Raw genomic sequence first — 16091 nt, 5'->3', positions numbered from 1 at the left:
TGCTGCAGTTCGATTGCAGATTTAAAAGTTGCTTGTTTTTCATGTGAACTTTAAGAATGATAACACAGGTCAATGTTAAAACATTTTCAGTGGAACTCCCATACCGCTTAGTCTTTTATTTGTGCTGAATCCCGATCTGATAACCCACCTTAAGTTAATATTAAAAATTTCTTTTCAATGATTTAAATTTTTAAAAAAGAGAAATAACGAAGGTGCTTGTTACAGCTCTCTACTACGTAGGATTTGTGTCAACATTGTTATATTGTTTATTTATGATAACGACTTCCTGTTTGTGGTTTGCAGATATACAGCGATTTCCGAGACAACGTTACAGTTTTCATAGGTCCAGAAAACGCTCGAAGGTTCTTTACAATGGATCAGTTTCATGGTAGCCCTCGGTTTGGATACTGGTCTGGCGAAAAGTGTGATGCGGTTGCTGGGGCGACCGAAGGAGTTGTTTACCCTCAGTACTTGACAAAGAATGACACCCTTAAATACTTCCGCAAGACAATATGTAGGATCACTCCTATCTATTATGCAGGTAAGGCTCTTCTGTCTGTTATGTAACTGAAACCGGTAAGAAAAAAAATTATTGTACGAGATGTTAAGAGCTGCTCGTCGTAGTCTTACCGCTTCGAAAATCACTTCCTTATGTAGTTAGTCCTTCTGTCTGTACTGAAACAGACTCAATCTTTCTTATATTACTATGTTGTTTTTGTAATAAAGGTAAATATACAAATGTTAACGTATATAACAATGTTGTTGTAACTCGACAGGAAGAGTAATGTTACAGAAACTTAGGGATAAGCACCACTAAATTTTGCTTGTTGTTTCTATCGATTTCTCATACTGTTACAACTATAACAACTTCTTTAAATTACTAACTAAATTTTATCGTAATCTGCTGTCAAAAAGGAAAAAAAATTAACTATGCATAGACCATAAACCCAAAAATGTTTTATTTGTGTGTTCTTAAAAATAAAATTACAATGCACAAATGATGAAGGCAAAATGTTTGTGTATTAAAATTAATGTAAATGAAACCTAATCATAAAAACATTTTAATTTACTCAGGAGGATCAAGAATAAATATATTATTGTCAAACCTATGTGTCTCTAGGCAATAAAATGTGGAGATCTGTGGATAATTTTTACTAAGTGGTGCCATGTACACACACCTTATTAATATTTGCTGTCAAATTTCAGTTTTGCAAAAATTACTGTCACTAACCAAGCTATGGACTAATATCTGTTGCTTTTTAACTATTTTTATATCTGATCACAATTTCCATCTCTAAGGTTACCAAGGATCTGAAGGGTCATATACGGGGAGGGGTGGCTGGGGGAGGAGGAGGGAGAAGGTCACATAAGTGACTCATAACTCTCTCTCTCTCTCTCTCTCTCTCTCTCTCTCTCTCTCTCTCTCTCACACACACACACACACACACACACACAGAAACACACATACAAACACGCAACATAGATATATCTGTATACGGCATTTGACAGTCAGCATTCATTCGACGACACGACGACACACCGTGTTCCATAATTGTTTCCTCCCTGACAGCCTAAAGGGAAGTGGAATGAGACAGACGGTACATCAGTTAGCACCTGCAGCTAGTTGGGCTACTTCTACAGGAAACACTGATTACCAGCTACAGCTAGTGCCTATTTACCCCCGTTGCTCATAATGGGATTACTCAGAACGCCATCAGCTATCTGTATCTTGGTAAATTAAAATCCTTTCCAATTTAAAAATTAGTGTTAAACAGAATTTACACTTCCGACACATACTGACAAAGTATAGAAAGAGTGCGTAATAGTGTACTAACTCTCTTCAGGTCTGACTACTTCGGCATTTCCCTTTTTTATGTCTGCTGACAATCTGTTAGTACTTTCCTCCAGAATATGAAACTCTTTTCTGAACCCTAGCATGGCCTATATGGATATTATTTTTGCTTCTAACATTGTGGTTGAATAGTTCAGAGTTCATCTTTCCTTTTGTTTATGTTGCCCATGAATCGAATTACATAGGTTTTCGTAAACCAAAAAGAACTATCCAAAGTTAACTTGAAGTATTGACCACGTGGCGCCGAATTAATAAAACAGAAAGAAACAGTAGCAGATGGAGTATTGTTCCATAAAACATGTTAAAATATACATAATGAAAAAATATGCATACACACAACATCTATATCCACACATACATACATAAACCGCCAGCCGCCGTCTAGTACATGGCGGGGTGTATCTTTCATCACTACCAGTAATTCCAATTCCTGTTTCACTCGCAAACAGAGCGTGGGATAAACGACTCTCTATTTGCCCCCATACGTGCCCTAAGTTCCCTCATCTTATCTTAGAGGTCACTTCGTGATGTGCAGACTGTCGGCAGCAGAGTCGTTCTGCATTTAGCTTCAAATGCTGTCTCTCAGAATTTTCTCAGTAGTGTTTCGCGGATAGAACGTAGACTTCCCCCTAGCGATTCCCATTTGAGTTCGCGAAGCATCTCCGTACAACTCGGGTGCCGATTGAACCTAACAAATCTAGCAGCCAGCCACTGAACTGTCCCGATGTCTTCCTTTAATCCGACCTTGTAGAAATCCCAAATATTTGATCAGTACTGAAGAATAAGTAGCACTAGTTATTCATAACTGGTCTCTTTTATGGATGAGCTACACTTTCCTAAAATTCTTCCAATAAACGGAAGTCGCCCATTCTCCTCCCCTACTACCGTACTTACGTGCTCGTTCCATTTCATATTGTTCAGTCGACCTGACTTTGTCAAGCAGCACACTATAATGCAGTATTTGAACATGAAGAAATTTTTTCCTACTCGTCTGTATTAACTCATATTTTTCGACGTGTGTAGCAAGATGCCAATCATCACACCATATAAAAATTTGGCCTAAAACGCCTCGTATCCTTCTACAGTAACTCAGCGACGAATCTTCTCATGCTATACCACAGCGTCATTAGATTGTTGTCCGTCACATATGTGATGTTTCATTGTTACCGTTTATGAATCCCACGAGAAATAAGAAGTGAATGAGAGGCTTCTAGCAAACTTACTCTCAGAACAACAGCGCTCTGAAGAGGAAAAATTCAACAGCACACCTACTTAGCGGACCACATTCGTGCTCAAGGGATTTGGGCTGCTGTTCAATTTATCCGTGTACTTCACAATTTCTATATTAGCATGAAATCATCTCGTGCACAGATGGAAAGACATATGTGACTACAAACAACGCTGTCTCAACATCTTCTCACTCACATCTGCATCGTTACTCTGCAATTCATACTTGAGTGTTTGACAGAGGGCTCATAGAACTACGTTTTTATAGAATTACTATCGTACTATTTCTCAATAGTTCCGCTCTCGAACAACGCGTGGAGAAAGTGTACACCGAAATGCATCCATACGTTTGATTCCTCTCATTTTGTAACGATGATTTTCCCTTCCTTTGTTATTGGAAGTCAACAAAATATTTAGATATTCGGAGGAGAAAGTTAACGACTGTAATAGTCGGAAAATATCTCGCTGCAAGAAAATCGGTTTAATGGTTGACACCCCTCCTCCCTCTCCTAGCTTCACGATAATACAAAGCGAGTGGCCCTTCTTTAAAGTTTTTCTATGGCCTGCGTCAATCTTCTGTGATAAAAAATCTCATAGAGGCCGGAAAAGTGTAGTGCAGGCAGCTTCTTTAATAGACCTGTTGCATCTGTTTTGTCCCACAGGCTCAATAAATTTTTAAGGAGATTGTTTCATGTGGGTGTGTTTTAAAATATCTGATTTGTATTAATAGATTTGTACACTATCCATTTGTAAATCCGTCTGTAGTAACAGATGTGGATACCTCGTGGTCAATTAGTTAAAAAATCGCGTACCACGCTGTGCAGAAATGTACATATCTTGTAAACTTTTAATGAACTGGAATGATGAATCCATATCTATTAAAGTAGATGCTCTTGAAAATGGACAGTGTCCAAAACTTGAGTACAAATTAGATATTTTAAAAGACAGACTAGTGGAATAACGTGTTTTTCGTTAAACGGAGTATCTGGTTCGCTTCTTCCACAACATTTTCCAAGTGATGGTACCAATTAAAAAGTGCAGTCCCTAGGTATTTAGTTGAGCGGATAATCTTTAAAGTTGTGTGATTTATGGCATAATCGAAATTTAAACTTTTTTTAGTTCTCCTCACACTTCTTATCGCTTAGATCAATTCCACTTTTCGCACAAAACAGATAAGTGGTCTAAATCATAATGTGTAGTTCGTTTTGATCTATTAAGGACATCGGCACACGGGAGAAGACAACACAGTATTATCTGCTGTAGCGGCAGCGGCATTGGCGGATTCAACAGCCGATCAATAACCGCCCACGACGGCCGATCTTTTCAAACCAGTACGCCAGTACCTGAGTGGTCATAGAGCAACCGATCTCAGCGCCGTATCGCAATAATGGCGGCCGTCCGAATACAAATCAGGTTCTTTTCTTAAGTCGAATCGGGTACGTTCCTACACAAAAACATGGATTGTACAAAAGTGATAAATTTAGTGCAGGAAATAAGTAGTTAGTGTCATCTTGAAGATGATAAATAACGCAACAGTGACATATCTCGGAATCTATGGGCTGAAGTCACGAATTTATTGGAAACCACAAGTTGAAAATTCCAATTCACGGTTTGTAAACTATTTCTTGGATGTTCTTGTTTAAATGCACGAGCACAACCTCAAAAACTTTCGTTAAAGAAAATATTGTCCGCTATAGGTTGTATCTTAATGTCATTTATTTGTCACGCGATTGGGCAATTTCGATTGCCATGTCATACATAGAATAATATTACATAGCTTATACACATTCTGGAGAAAACACAAACACAATAATAATCTCGTCTCAAATCTTCCTTACTTACATATAGGTTAACAATGCTCACTATGTCACCCGCGCTAGCGCATACAAATTAAATTACCAATCCACATGTGAAGCTATACATGTAACTGTCCATATATAGTATTACTCAAGGGAGAAAACACTGTCCTTTCACTACAAGACCACGGCGTGAACCACGAACTGCTCAACATGCGGTTGCAGTCAGGTGATTAACAAAGATAAAGTCAAGGATAATCCAGACGTCTAGCGATAATGTGTGCTTGTGCATGTTATATACTTTATTCGCGTACTACTACTGCTGTTAAATCTTGCATTCTATATAGGTTTTATGTAAACAACGACAAAATGGTACACATCCAGTTATACAGCATGAACAGTATTTAGACATAGTAAAATAATAGTAAATTTGTGCCTGTCTATGAGGAAGAAGAAAAAAGTTTGTGTTCGAAGGCTACTCTAACCCACTGTGTCGATGCTTGCATACCCGCATCGGAGCCGCTCGGGGTTGCATATGTGCACCAGCGACATCCTCAAACGGAAACGTTATGATCACCCCTCATGCTAAGCAACCAAAATTCTGAACCATCACAAAAGCAACACAGCACCTCTGCATTATAACGCCCACATCTTTTCATTTAGCCAAGGTTGAGATGGGAATGAGGAACGACTGGATACCATAAAGTGCTTGGCACGGAGGCAGATCGGCATATTTAGTACTAATAATCTCAATGTCAGCTTCATCTATTACAAACGCTTACATATCTCAGTTACTTATCTACGAAGTACTATAATAAAAACAACCTAAAACGAGCCACTTGTGTTTCACATGAACGATAATTTCTTAATCCGAGACAATCATGTGAGAATAGATCCTTTTCTCGCGATGTTTCAAAATATTGGAACACAGCACGTTCCAAAATTATACTATAATATAATCTCAATGGGTCTATAATTTAGTGAATTACTTCTACTCCGTTTCTTGTGTGCTGGTGAGACCTTAAAGACTGTCCATTCTTTATGTTTGCTAAAAGCACAAATGCACGTATAATCGCAGCCAAAATCACGTCTGAAGACGTCACGAGTGTCATCTCTTTCGAAGCTGTGGTGAATATCATCCATTGGTCCTCCATTGAAGGGTGTCGGGCGTATTTTCTTAAAAGTCGCCCACAAAAACTCACTCCCATGAGGAGGGGTGAGCGATATACACACAGCCGATCCCTCTTACGCACATCACCTTATAATCCCTTCTGAATTCACTATGTTGTGATACTAACTTCTCACTGTTTGCACGAAAGGGAACTCAGAAAGGTGGTACCATCGTGTTGCCTCGACAGCATATACTGACCATTGATGAGTATCTGAATGAAGCAGGGATTATAAATTATCACCACAATGCACGACATATCGAGGTAGAATTTGTCTCCAATCTGCATGTGACCTACCATCGCATTTTGTCCGCTAAATCACTAGATCAAATTGTTTATACACTCCTGGAAATTGAAATAAGAACACCGTGAATTCATTGTCCCAGGAAGGGGAAACTTTATTGACACATTCCTGGGGTCAGATACATCACATGATCACACTGACAGAACCACAGGCACATAGACACAGGCAACAGAGCATGCACAATGTCCGCACTAGTACAGTGTATACCCACCTTTCGCAGCAATGCAGGCTGCTATTCTCCCATGGAGACGATCGTAGAGATGCTGGATGTAGTCCTGTGGAACGGCTTGCCATGCCATTTCCACCTGGCGCCTCAGTTGGACCAGCGTTCGTGCTGGACGTGCAGACCGAGTGAGACGACGCTTCATCCAGTCCCAAACATGCTCAATGGGGGACAGATCCGGAGATCTTGCTGGCCAGGGTAGTTGACTTACACCTTCTAGAGCACGTTGGGTGGCACGTGATACATGCGGACGTGCATTGTCCAGTTGGAACAGCAAGTTCCCTTGCCGGTCTAGGAATGGTAGAACGATGGGTTCGATGACGGTTTGGACGTACCGTGCACTATTCAGTGTCCCCTCGACGATCACCAGAGGTGTACGGGCAGTGTAGGAGATCGCTCCCCACACCATGATGCCGAGTGTTGGAACTGTGTGCCTCGGTCGTATGCAGTCCTGATTGTGGCGCCCACCTGCACGGCGCCAAACACGCATACGACCATCATTGGCACCAAGGCAGAAGCGACTCTGATCGCTGAAGACGACACGTCTCCATTCGTCCCTCCATTCACGCCTGTCGCGACACCACTGGAGGCGGGCTGCACGATGTTGGGGCGTGAGCGGAAGACGGCCTAACGGTGTGCGGGACCGTAGCCCAGCTTCATGGAGACGGTTGCGAATGGTCCTCGCCGATACTCCAGGAGCAACAGTGTCCTTAATTTGCTGGGAAGTGGCGGTGCGGTCCCCTACGGCACTGCGTAGGATCCTACGGTCTTGGCGTGCATCCGTGCGTCGCTGCGGTCCGGTCCCAGGTCGACGGGCACGTGCACCTTCCGCCGACCACTGGCGACAACATCGATGTACTGTGGAGACCTCACGCCCCACGTGTTGAGCAATTCGGCGGTACGTCCACCCGGCCTCCCGCATGCCCACTATACGCCCTCGCTCAAAGTCCGTCAACTGCACATACGGTTCACGGCCACGCTGTCGCGGCATGCTACCAGTGTTAAAAGACTGCGATGGAGCTCCGTATGCCACGCAAACTGGCTGACACTGACGGCGGCGGTGCACAAATGCTGCGCAGCTAGCGCCATTCGACGGCCAACACCGCGGTTCCTGGTGTGTCCGCTGTGCCGTGCGTGTGATCATTGCTTGTACAGCCCTCTCGCATTGTCCGGAGCAAGTATGGTGGGTCTGACACACCGGTGTCAATGTGTTCTTTTTTCCATTTCCAGGAGTGTAGTAGAAACCTTCTTTGACTCCAACACCACCAATTTCTATCCCATCCTTGACCTATATGTGACTGTTACTGTACGCTTCTAATATGAAAACAACATACTGGATCTTACCGTACACTGCTAACATTTCTTGTGGTGTTTGTTGGATCTATAAGGGTATTAAGGCCAAACATTTCCACATGCAAAGTATCTGCATTACTAACAGGCTTTGCTCTTGAAATATTCCAGTACAACACACGCGCCCTGCCCCTACGTGAGCATAAGGAAGTAGCGATCACTGAGACTTCAGTAATTGAAACGGACATTGTGCGTAAACATGGGTAACTGTGAGGACGTGACAGAGTGGTAGAAAAGGGGAAATCGTGTTCGGCCGTGACCGTGCCCATACCGTGTATAAAGTTGCTGGATTTGTTGGTGTTTGGCGGTGGACTGTTCAATTTGTCTATAAGCAGTGGCCTAACACACATGGCCACGAAACACGATGCCAAAATTGTCCTGACGAAGAGGGACTGGAGAAACGTTTCTCGGCTTGTGAATCGAAACCTCTCAGGAATTATTGCAGACACTGAATAAAGGTACACCCCAACCTATTAGCGAGAGAATACTGCGACGGTAACGGCATACAACGAATATTTGGAGTCGGTCACACAGGCACATAAGTTTGCACGATTGGAACGGGCTAGAAGTCGTCGAAATTGGATCTGATCTGACCTGTATAATGGTGCATGTCGTCGAGTGCAACGAGGGTAAATAAAGCAATTGATCCTATATGTGTGTAAGCTCAGGTTCATACCGCAGGTGGATCTGTGACGTTTAGAGAGTGTTTTTCTTATCATTAATAGGGCTCGATATCGGAAGTGAACATTAATGTGAATCAGCATGTTTGTTTAAAAATTCTGCCTAGTAAGCAATCTGCTGATACCCCTACTACGCAAGACGATAACAGGAAATTTCATCGGAGTGGAAGAATATGTAAGTGGTGTTTTGAACAGTCCCAACCCTATTACTTTTCGATTGCCCTGCAAAAATCACCTGATTTAAACCCCATATAAAATCTGCAAAACATGCCGAAACAGTGAGTACAGCGCCGACGTCGGCAACTCAGAAATTTTGTTGAAATGCGCCTGAAGTCCTCAGCTAGTGGCCTCAATTTGATGCGACGTTCGTATGAGGCTCTGCGGACTGATTTCTTACCCAAATCCAGGCGGTTAACAAGTACAGGGGCGGTATTACAGGGTATTAAACGACGCTTGTAATGGTTCCTGTAGGGATGACAAATATTTTGTCCAGTCAACTTAGTTATATCCTATGACTCTTGTTTGTCCGATGATTTGAACTTGTATTTGAAGTTGTTACAAGCAGCATGTTTTTCCCCACAGGCGATGTTACCAGAGATGGAGTGTCAGCTTTCCGTTTCGAGCTCCCGGGAGAGACGTACGACCGTCCTGCGAACCCAGAAGAAGAATGCTACAGAGCTCCGGGAACACCCTTGCTGCCATCAGGGCTGACTGACATTTCTCCGTGCTACCATGGTAAATACCACGTGAGCTTCCCTACAGAATGATAATCACTTTGTTGTCAAGACTAAGTAGCTATACTCCAGCGTCATTTTCATTTGCCCCAAAAAATGTAACTTGCTTGCATGGGTCCATCGATTCGTGTTATTTTATACAGTATGAACCAACACGATTCCTTGTATACCAACAGTACAAAAATATGTGTTAGAAAATTTTGTCCCATGCTTATTTTCGGACGTCATATGAAGCGTAGCACGACAAGTGTCTTCATAGTATAGTTTTGTGTCACTCTGCCTAGTTATTGCAGTAGGCAGAGTTTTGCCTTACAGTACTCGAATTCTATTCCAGGTCCTGTACATCTTTCAGTTTCTTCTGGCTTAAGTGTTTCACTCTAGCTTCACTGTTTCGCTTTACTTCAACAATAACATTCGAACTCAATTCCTGATATACTTTCCGATACTGGTTACTATCGATTAGTAAAGACTCCATCGTGCTTCCCACTGTCGTACCCATCTCATTTGTTGAGGACAGTACATAAATATGAAGTAGAGTAACCAACTTCACAGGTATTTACTCGTCTCTGTTTCTGTTTTTTTTCCCATCATCATGACGTAGTGATTAATTGTGACTTTCGCCTTTAACTCTATTATTATTGTCATTATTATTGTTATTATTGTGGCTACATTGATGGGTAATCTTATGATTTGCCGCCAGTGATACGGCATAATTCTACTCTTAGGCTTCTTAGGAGTAACACTGATAGTTTGGTTAATGCAGAGCAAAACTGTACTTCGGTTACTCGTGAATCACACGCAGAGCAGACCACTACTTGAAATCATGACTGACAGTATTATGGTTCACGTCTGTTCCGTGAAACGTTAATTACCGATCACTCCAAAAGTATTTTGAAAATCTTTGAGAATGCTCCCAAAAACAACCAAAAACAATAGATATAGTGTGCGCAGGGACAACGGCCCACTTCGACGCATGCTTTTACACAGATAGCGAATTGGTAGCGTGCACGTCGTGTTGCTCTTAGAACTGTGGATGCGAAGGTATCACAGAACCATGTTCCAGCGACTCGCTAAATGGAGACGTGGGAAGGCGCTCTGAGCATCTGCTTTGAAGACAATGTATGTTTTGAGGAATACTTGGTGACACTGATACCGTCTGTTTTTTTGAACTCCCTAAACTCCAAAACTACTAGACGAATTTTGATACGGTTTTTACACGTAACTTGACCATAGCTTGGAGCGCCGTATAGAGTTTATTTCATGAAAATCGGATCACAAGATAAAAAAAGTATCCATACATATTGTAAAAGTGTATGCACTTAAGTACCTACATATGCTCCACAGCTCCTCGAAAACCACGGGACCAATTTCAACCAAACGTTGTACACATAACACTTACTGTGCGAAAAGGATAGTAGATGGGATGAAAACCCCCTGCATAGCAAAGCGATGGGGGTCAAAAAGAAATGTAGGCCACGATGCTCACGTAACCCTATTTAACTCATACAACACTTGAGAATGAGAGCACTTAGTGACTTGCAAAAAACTTTACATGTCATTTCAGACCTTTAAGAGTCTGTCTCTCTCTGGCAGCCCCCACAAAATGGGCAAATAAAAAAGGATTTGCTGCTTACTACGTTTTCGCTGTTTATGCAGTAAAAAGTGTCGCATCAGGTATGACGTTTTAATTGATTACTTCTGTACTACTAACGCATTTACCGCCGAATACACCTGCAAAATTATACATTTTTTTTGAGTCATCAGACAGGTCTGACGCAGTCCACCACGAATTCTTGTGCTGAGCCAACCTCTTAATCACAGAGTACCATTTGCAACCTACATCCCCAATTATTTGCTGCGTATATTCTCCCTCTACGGTTATCACTCTCTACAGCTTCGTATAGTATCATGGAAGTTATTTCCTGATTTCTTAATAGACGTCCTATAATCCTGTTTCTTCTTGTTGTCAATGGTTTCCAGATATTCCTTTCCTTGCCTATTCTGCACTGAAGCTCCTCAAAGAAATGGCTCTGAGCACTATGGGAATTAACATCTATGGTCATCAGTCCCCTAGAACTTAGAACTACTTAAACCTAACTAACCAAAGGACATCACACAACACCCAGACATCACGAGGCAGAGAAAATCCCTGATCCCGCCGGGAATCGAACCCGGGAACCCGGGCATGGGAAGCGAGAACGCTACCGCAGGACCACGAGATGCAGAAGCTCCTCATTCCGTACCTTATCAGTCCACCGAATTTTTAACATTCGTATGTAGCATCACGTCCCAAATGCGTCGATTCAAGTGTGTTCCGATTTACCCACAGTCCAAGTTTCACTACTAAACAATGGTGTGCTCCAAACGTAAATTCTCAGAAATTTCTACTGAAAAGTATGGCCTGTATTTGATACTACTAGATTTCTGTTTTCCGCGAATGACCTTTTTGCCAATGGTATTCTGCTTTTGATGTCCTCCTGTCTCGTCCGTCACAGCTTGTTTTGCTACCTAGGCAGCAGAATTTCTTAACTTGATGTACTTCATGGTCACCACTCATGACGTTTCGCGCTGTTCTTATTTATGCTGTTTATCATTCTTTCCGTCTTTATTAGATTCACTAAAAGTCCATACTCTATACTCATTAGGCTGTTCATTCTACTCCGCGGATCCTGTAATTCTTCTTCATTTCCACTGACAATAGCAATGTCTTCAGCGAATTGTATCATTGATATCCTTTCACCTTGAATTTTGATTCCACTCTTTTTATCTTCGATCTCCATCATTACTTCTGCAGTGTGTAGATTGAATAGTAGGGGCGAAAAACCATATTCCTGTCGTACACCCTGTTTAATCCGAGCACGTCGTTCTTGGTCTTCTAGTCTTGTTATTCCCTCTTGGGTCTTGTACGTTTTGAATGTTACCCATCCCTCCTTATAGCTTACCCCTGTTTTCCTCAGGATTTTTAACACCATTTGACAATGTCGAACGCTTTTTCCAGGTCGACAAATTTGTGGACCGGTCTTGACTTATCTTTAGTCTCACTGTCATTATCAAGCACAAAGTCAGAATTGCCTCCATGCGCCCCATTATCTTTCCTAAACCCTAAATGATCGTCAGCTAACATATCCTCATTTTTACTTTCTATTCTTCTGAATATCATTGTACGACATGTACTGTATTTCAGGATATATGCCGTCGTAGACATTGAGACGCATGGGAAACTGATACATAACGCATGACGTTTCAGTTTATTACTTCTTTACTAACTGACGGTATTCACAACACAATACGCAGACAGTATTTACGTACGCTGCTGAATGTACGTACAAAATAGTATCTCCGTATGACGTCATAAAAATTCAACTGAGTAATACGATACTGATTTATTTTTAAAAACTGACAAGTGCACGTATCTGAAATAAGATGGTGTAAATGTTTCGCCTTGTAATTTGTGCCGTGCAGTAATTTCGCTTCGATGCCTCATAATACTTTCGAAAGTTTGTGGAACAAGATATTTACTGATTTTAAGAACATATGCAAATTAGGGAAAAATATTTACTTTTTTTAAAAGCTATTTACTTTTTTATTTTGATATTTATCATATTTACAAGACGCTTCCATCGATTAAAACGTGCTATGTGTACGATTTAAAGTAATGAATACAATGCTTCTACAATCTTCAATGCGTTTAACCCGTAATTCCGCTCCATTTTTTCCATAATGTGGCCTACAAGTGGTACATGTACAGCTAATTCAGTAGCACAGTTCATAGATACGCATTCCTGCCCAAACCCTTCTGTAGTAATTGCTCAGCTTTGGTGCTGCGCATACTGAAGCATCGGGCAATAGGACAGCTTGGGTGTGAGGGAGGGGGCGGTGGGGGGGGGGGGGGGTGGGGGCGCAGGAAGTACACCTCTAGCTATTCTAACCCAAACACATACACACACATGAGGCCAACTGATGTTATCGCGTGTACAGACATCACTCATCGTAACGGAATTCCGGATATGTGTGCACATTCAGAGGTAACAGTTTAAAATATTACAGCTCGTAGTATGTTTAACGGCTCTACATTAGTAAGTTTTGTAATTATTTCTGTCGTATTATTTCTATTTAATTATCACTCTTTATAGACATTACAGATATTTCTCATCAGTAATAGTTTTGTTCACGGTTTAAAACAAAAAAAGAAAGTGTCACCGTATGTATCACTCAAGAAACAGTGTACATCAGTATACCGCAGCATCATTGCACATATCAATTTTACACAATAAAAAACGCACCTACATCCATCGTCTAATTCGTGAACTGGAGGTTTCAAACGCAAAAACCCCACATGCTGCACCTACTAGGGTGTCACAGCCACATTGCATTGTTTGAAGACACTCGTCATGCACGTGAGTACACTGTTGCCAATGGCCTTCCTTTCTAGTGATAATACGCAAGGGACGAATTTTTGTAAGAGAAATTATTGTGCTGTTTCATCTGAGTGCGGGAATTATAGTTCAGCTTGTGTATGTACATTTAGCATTTCGTTGTAGCGAGTGAGAATTGATAAACGCAGCCTCTGCTTCCTGCAGAGAAAGCTATTCGTTCTCAACAAATGCGGTTCGATTTCATGTACAGTAATTGTGTGTCTGTACAATTGTAGTTTTCAAGTTACCTTATTACTACAGTTCACTTATTGTGGTTGATAACAAGGAATAATAATGAAATTTCTGTCTTCATTTTCAGATTTCCCAATAGCAGCTTCGCATCCCCACTTCTACAGTGCCGAAACTAAATTACTAGACGCTGTAGAAGGCCTCACACCAAATAAAGAACTGCATGGCTCCTTCGCAGTTGTGGAACCAGTAAGTCAACATTTGCAGTATAGAGAGAGTATTTCACTCCTCAGAGGAAGAGAAAAATCTAGCAGCATGCCTCTGAAATGCTTTTGATGTCTTCCTTCCTTTCCTCCTATATCGATCGAAATAATGTGGATATCGCGTGGGCTGAGCAGATGTCTTTCAAGTACTGCTCTATAAACGATATGGTACATTATACATATACAGGGTGTTACAAAAAGGTACGGCCAAACTTTCAGCAAACTTTCTTCACACACAAATAAAGATAATATGTTATGTGGGCATGTGTCCGGAAACGCTTAATTTCCATGTTAGAGCTGATTTTAGTTTCGTCAGTATGCACTGTACTTCCTCGATTCACCGCCAGTTGGCCCAATTGAAGGAAGGTCATGTTGACTTCGTTGCTTGTGTTGACATCCGACTCATTACTCTACAGTAGGCATTGTTGGTGATGTCTTGATTGGGACCCATGTTCTTCCAACTACGCTCAATGGAGCACGTTATCATGATTTCATACGGGATACTCTACCTGTGCTGCTAGAACATGTGCCTTTACAAGTACGACACAACATGTGGTTCATGCACGATTGAGCTCCTGCACAATTCAGTCGAAGTGTTCGTACGATTCTCAACAACAGATTCCTTGACCGATGGACTGATAGAGGCCGACCAATTCCATGGCCTCCACGCTCTCCTGACCTCAACCCTCTTGACTTTCATTTATGGGGCCATTTGAAACCTCTTGTCTACGCAACCCCAGTACCATATGTGGAGACTCTTCGTGCTCGTATTGTGGACGGCTGTGATAAAATACGCCATTCTCCAGGGCTACATCAACGCATCAGGGATTCCATACGACGTAGGGTGGATGCATGTATCCTCGATAACGGAGGACATTTTGAACATTACCTGTAACAAAGTGTTTGAAGTCACGCTGGTACGTTCTGTTGATGTGTGTTTCCATTCCATGATTAATGTGATTTGAAGAGAAGTAATAAAATGAACTCTAACATGGAAAGTAAGCGTTTCCGGACACATATCCACATAACATATTTTCTTTCTTTGTGTGTGAGGAATGTTTCCTGAACGTTTGGCCGTACCTTTTTGTAACACACTGTATATTCTGCATAAAAAACGTACATGTTGATCATTTCGTGACTATTTATTTAGAAAGCAACAAGCATACAGTATTTTTAAAGATCATCATATTCCCCGTTGGCTGTAGAAATTGTTCATTTCATTATTGCAATTTTGGCCTTTCGCTCATTTTCAGCTGGTTCTGCAAAAGATTTTCCTTCAGCGCAAGTCAGACAAGCTGAAGCAGAGTGTTTTGCAGTACACTTGACAATCGCTCAAAGGCCAAAATTGCACTAGGTTAAAGCAGAATCTTTTGCGGTACGACTTGAAAAGGGTCAAAGGCCGATACTGTATCACTCAACGGCGAATATGGTGTCCATAACAAAACTGTGCTTGACACTGAACCATGACAATTTAAACATACAGTACACTACATGACACAAAAATTGAAGCACCCGGAAGGGGAGGAGAAAACGAAATGAAAGTTCAAGGGTTGAGAGCGTATGTAAAGTTATTTCAGGAATTACAAAATGGAGTCAAATTGTCAAAGAGCAGTACGATCCTTCTTACCTAGGTGACGTAGAACCCCCTCTGCCCTGTATGCATGCACGGATTGGAAAGGATGTCAAAAAGTGTTGTATCTTCTTCCGACGAAACATGGCTCACAGCTATTGTAAATAGTCCTTGATATGCTAAGTAATGGCACTTTAGTCACAGTTGACGTCCAGACTGGCCACACACATTTTGTATCACTGACTTTGCTGGCGACAAGGGTACCGCAGATAGTTACGTGTCCACGTTCTCTAGTTGTAATTCATAAGGACCATTCATG

General features: G+C 41.6%; 1 protein-coding gene across 1 annotated transcript in view; it reads left to right on the top strand.

The window, feature by feature from the left end:
- LOC126284070 (scavenger receptor class B member 1-like) overlaps positions 1–16091 on the top strand; it is a 322022-nt gene that overhangs the window by 291119 nt on the left and 14812 nt on the right. Inside the window, exons 6-8 of the mRNA XM_049982699.1 lie at positions 304–541; positions 9184–9336; positions 14070–14188. Of these exons, the coding sequence (XP_049838656.1) occupies positions 304–541; positions 9184–9336; positions 14070–14188 (510 nt within the window). The remainder of the gene's footprint in view (positions 1–303; positions 542–9183; positions 9337–14069; positions 14189–16091) is intronic.

This window comes from Schistocerca gregaria, chromosome 8 (assembly GCF_023897955.1).
Source record: "Schistocerca gregaria isolate iqSchGreg1 chromosome 8, iqSchGreg1.2, whole genome shotgun sequence".
Classification (NCBI taxonomy): Eukaryota; Metazoa; Arthropoda; class Insecta; order Orthoptera; family Acrididae; genus Schistocerca; species Schistocerca gregaria.
This window is presented reverse-complemented; position numbering and strand designations above follow the sequence as displayed.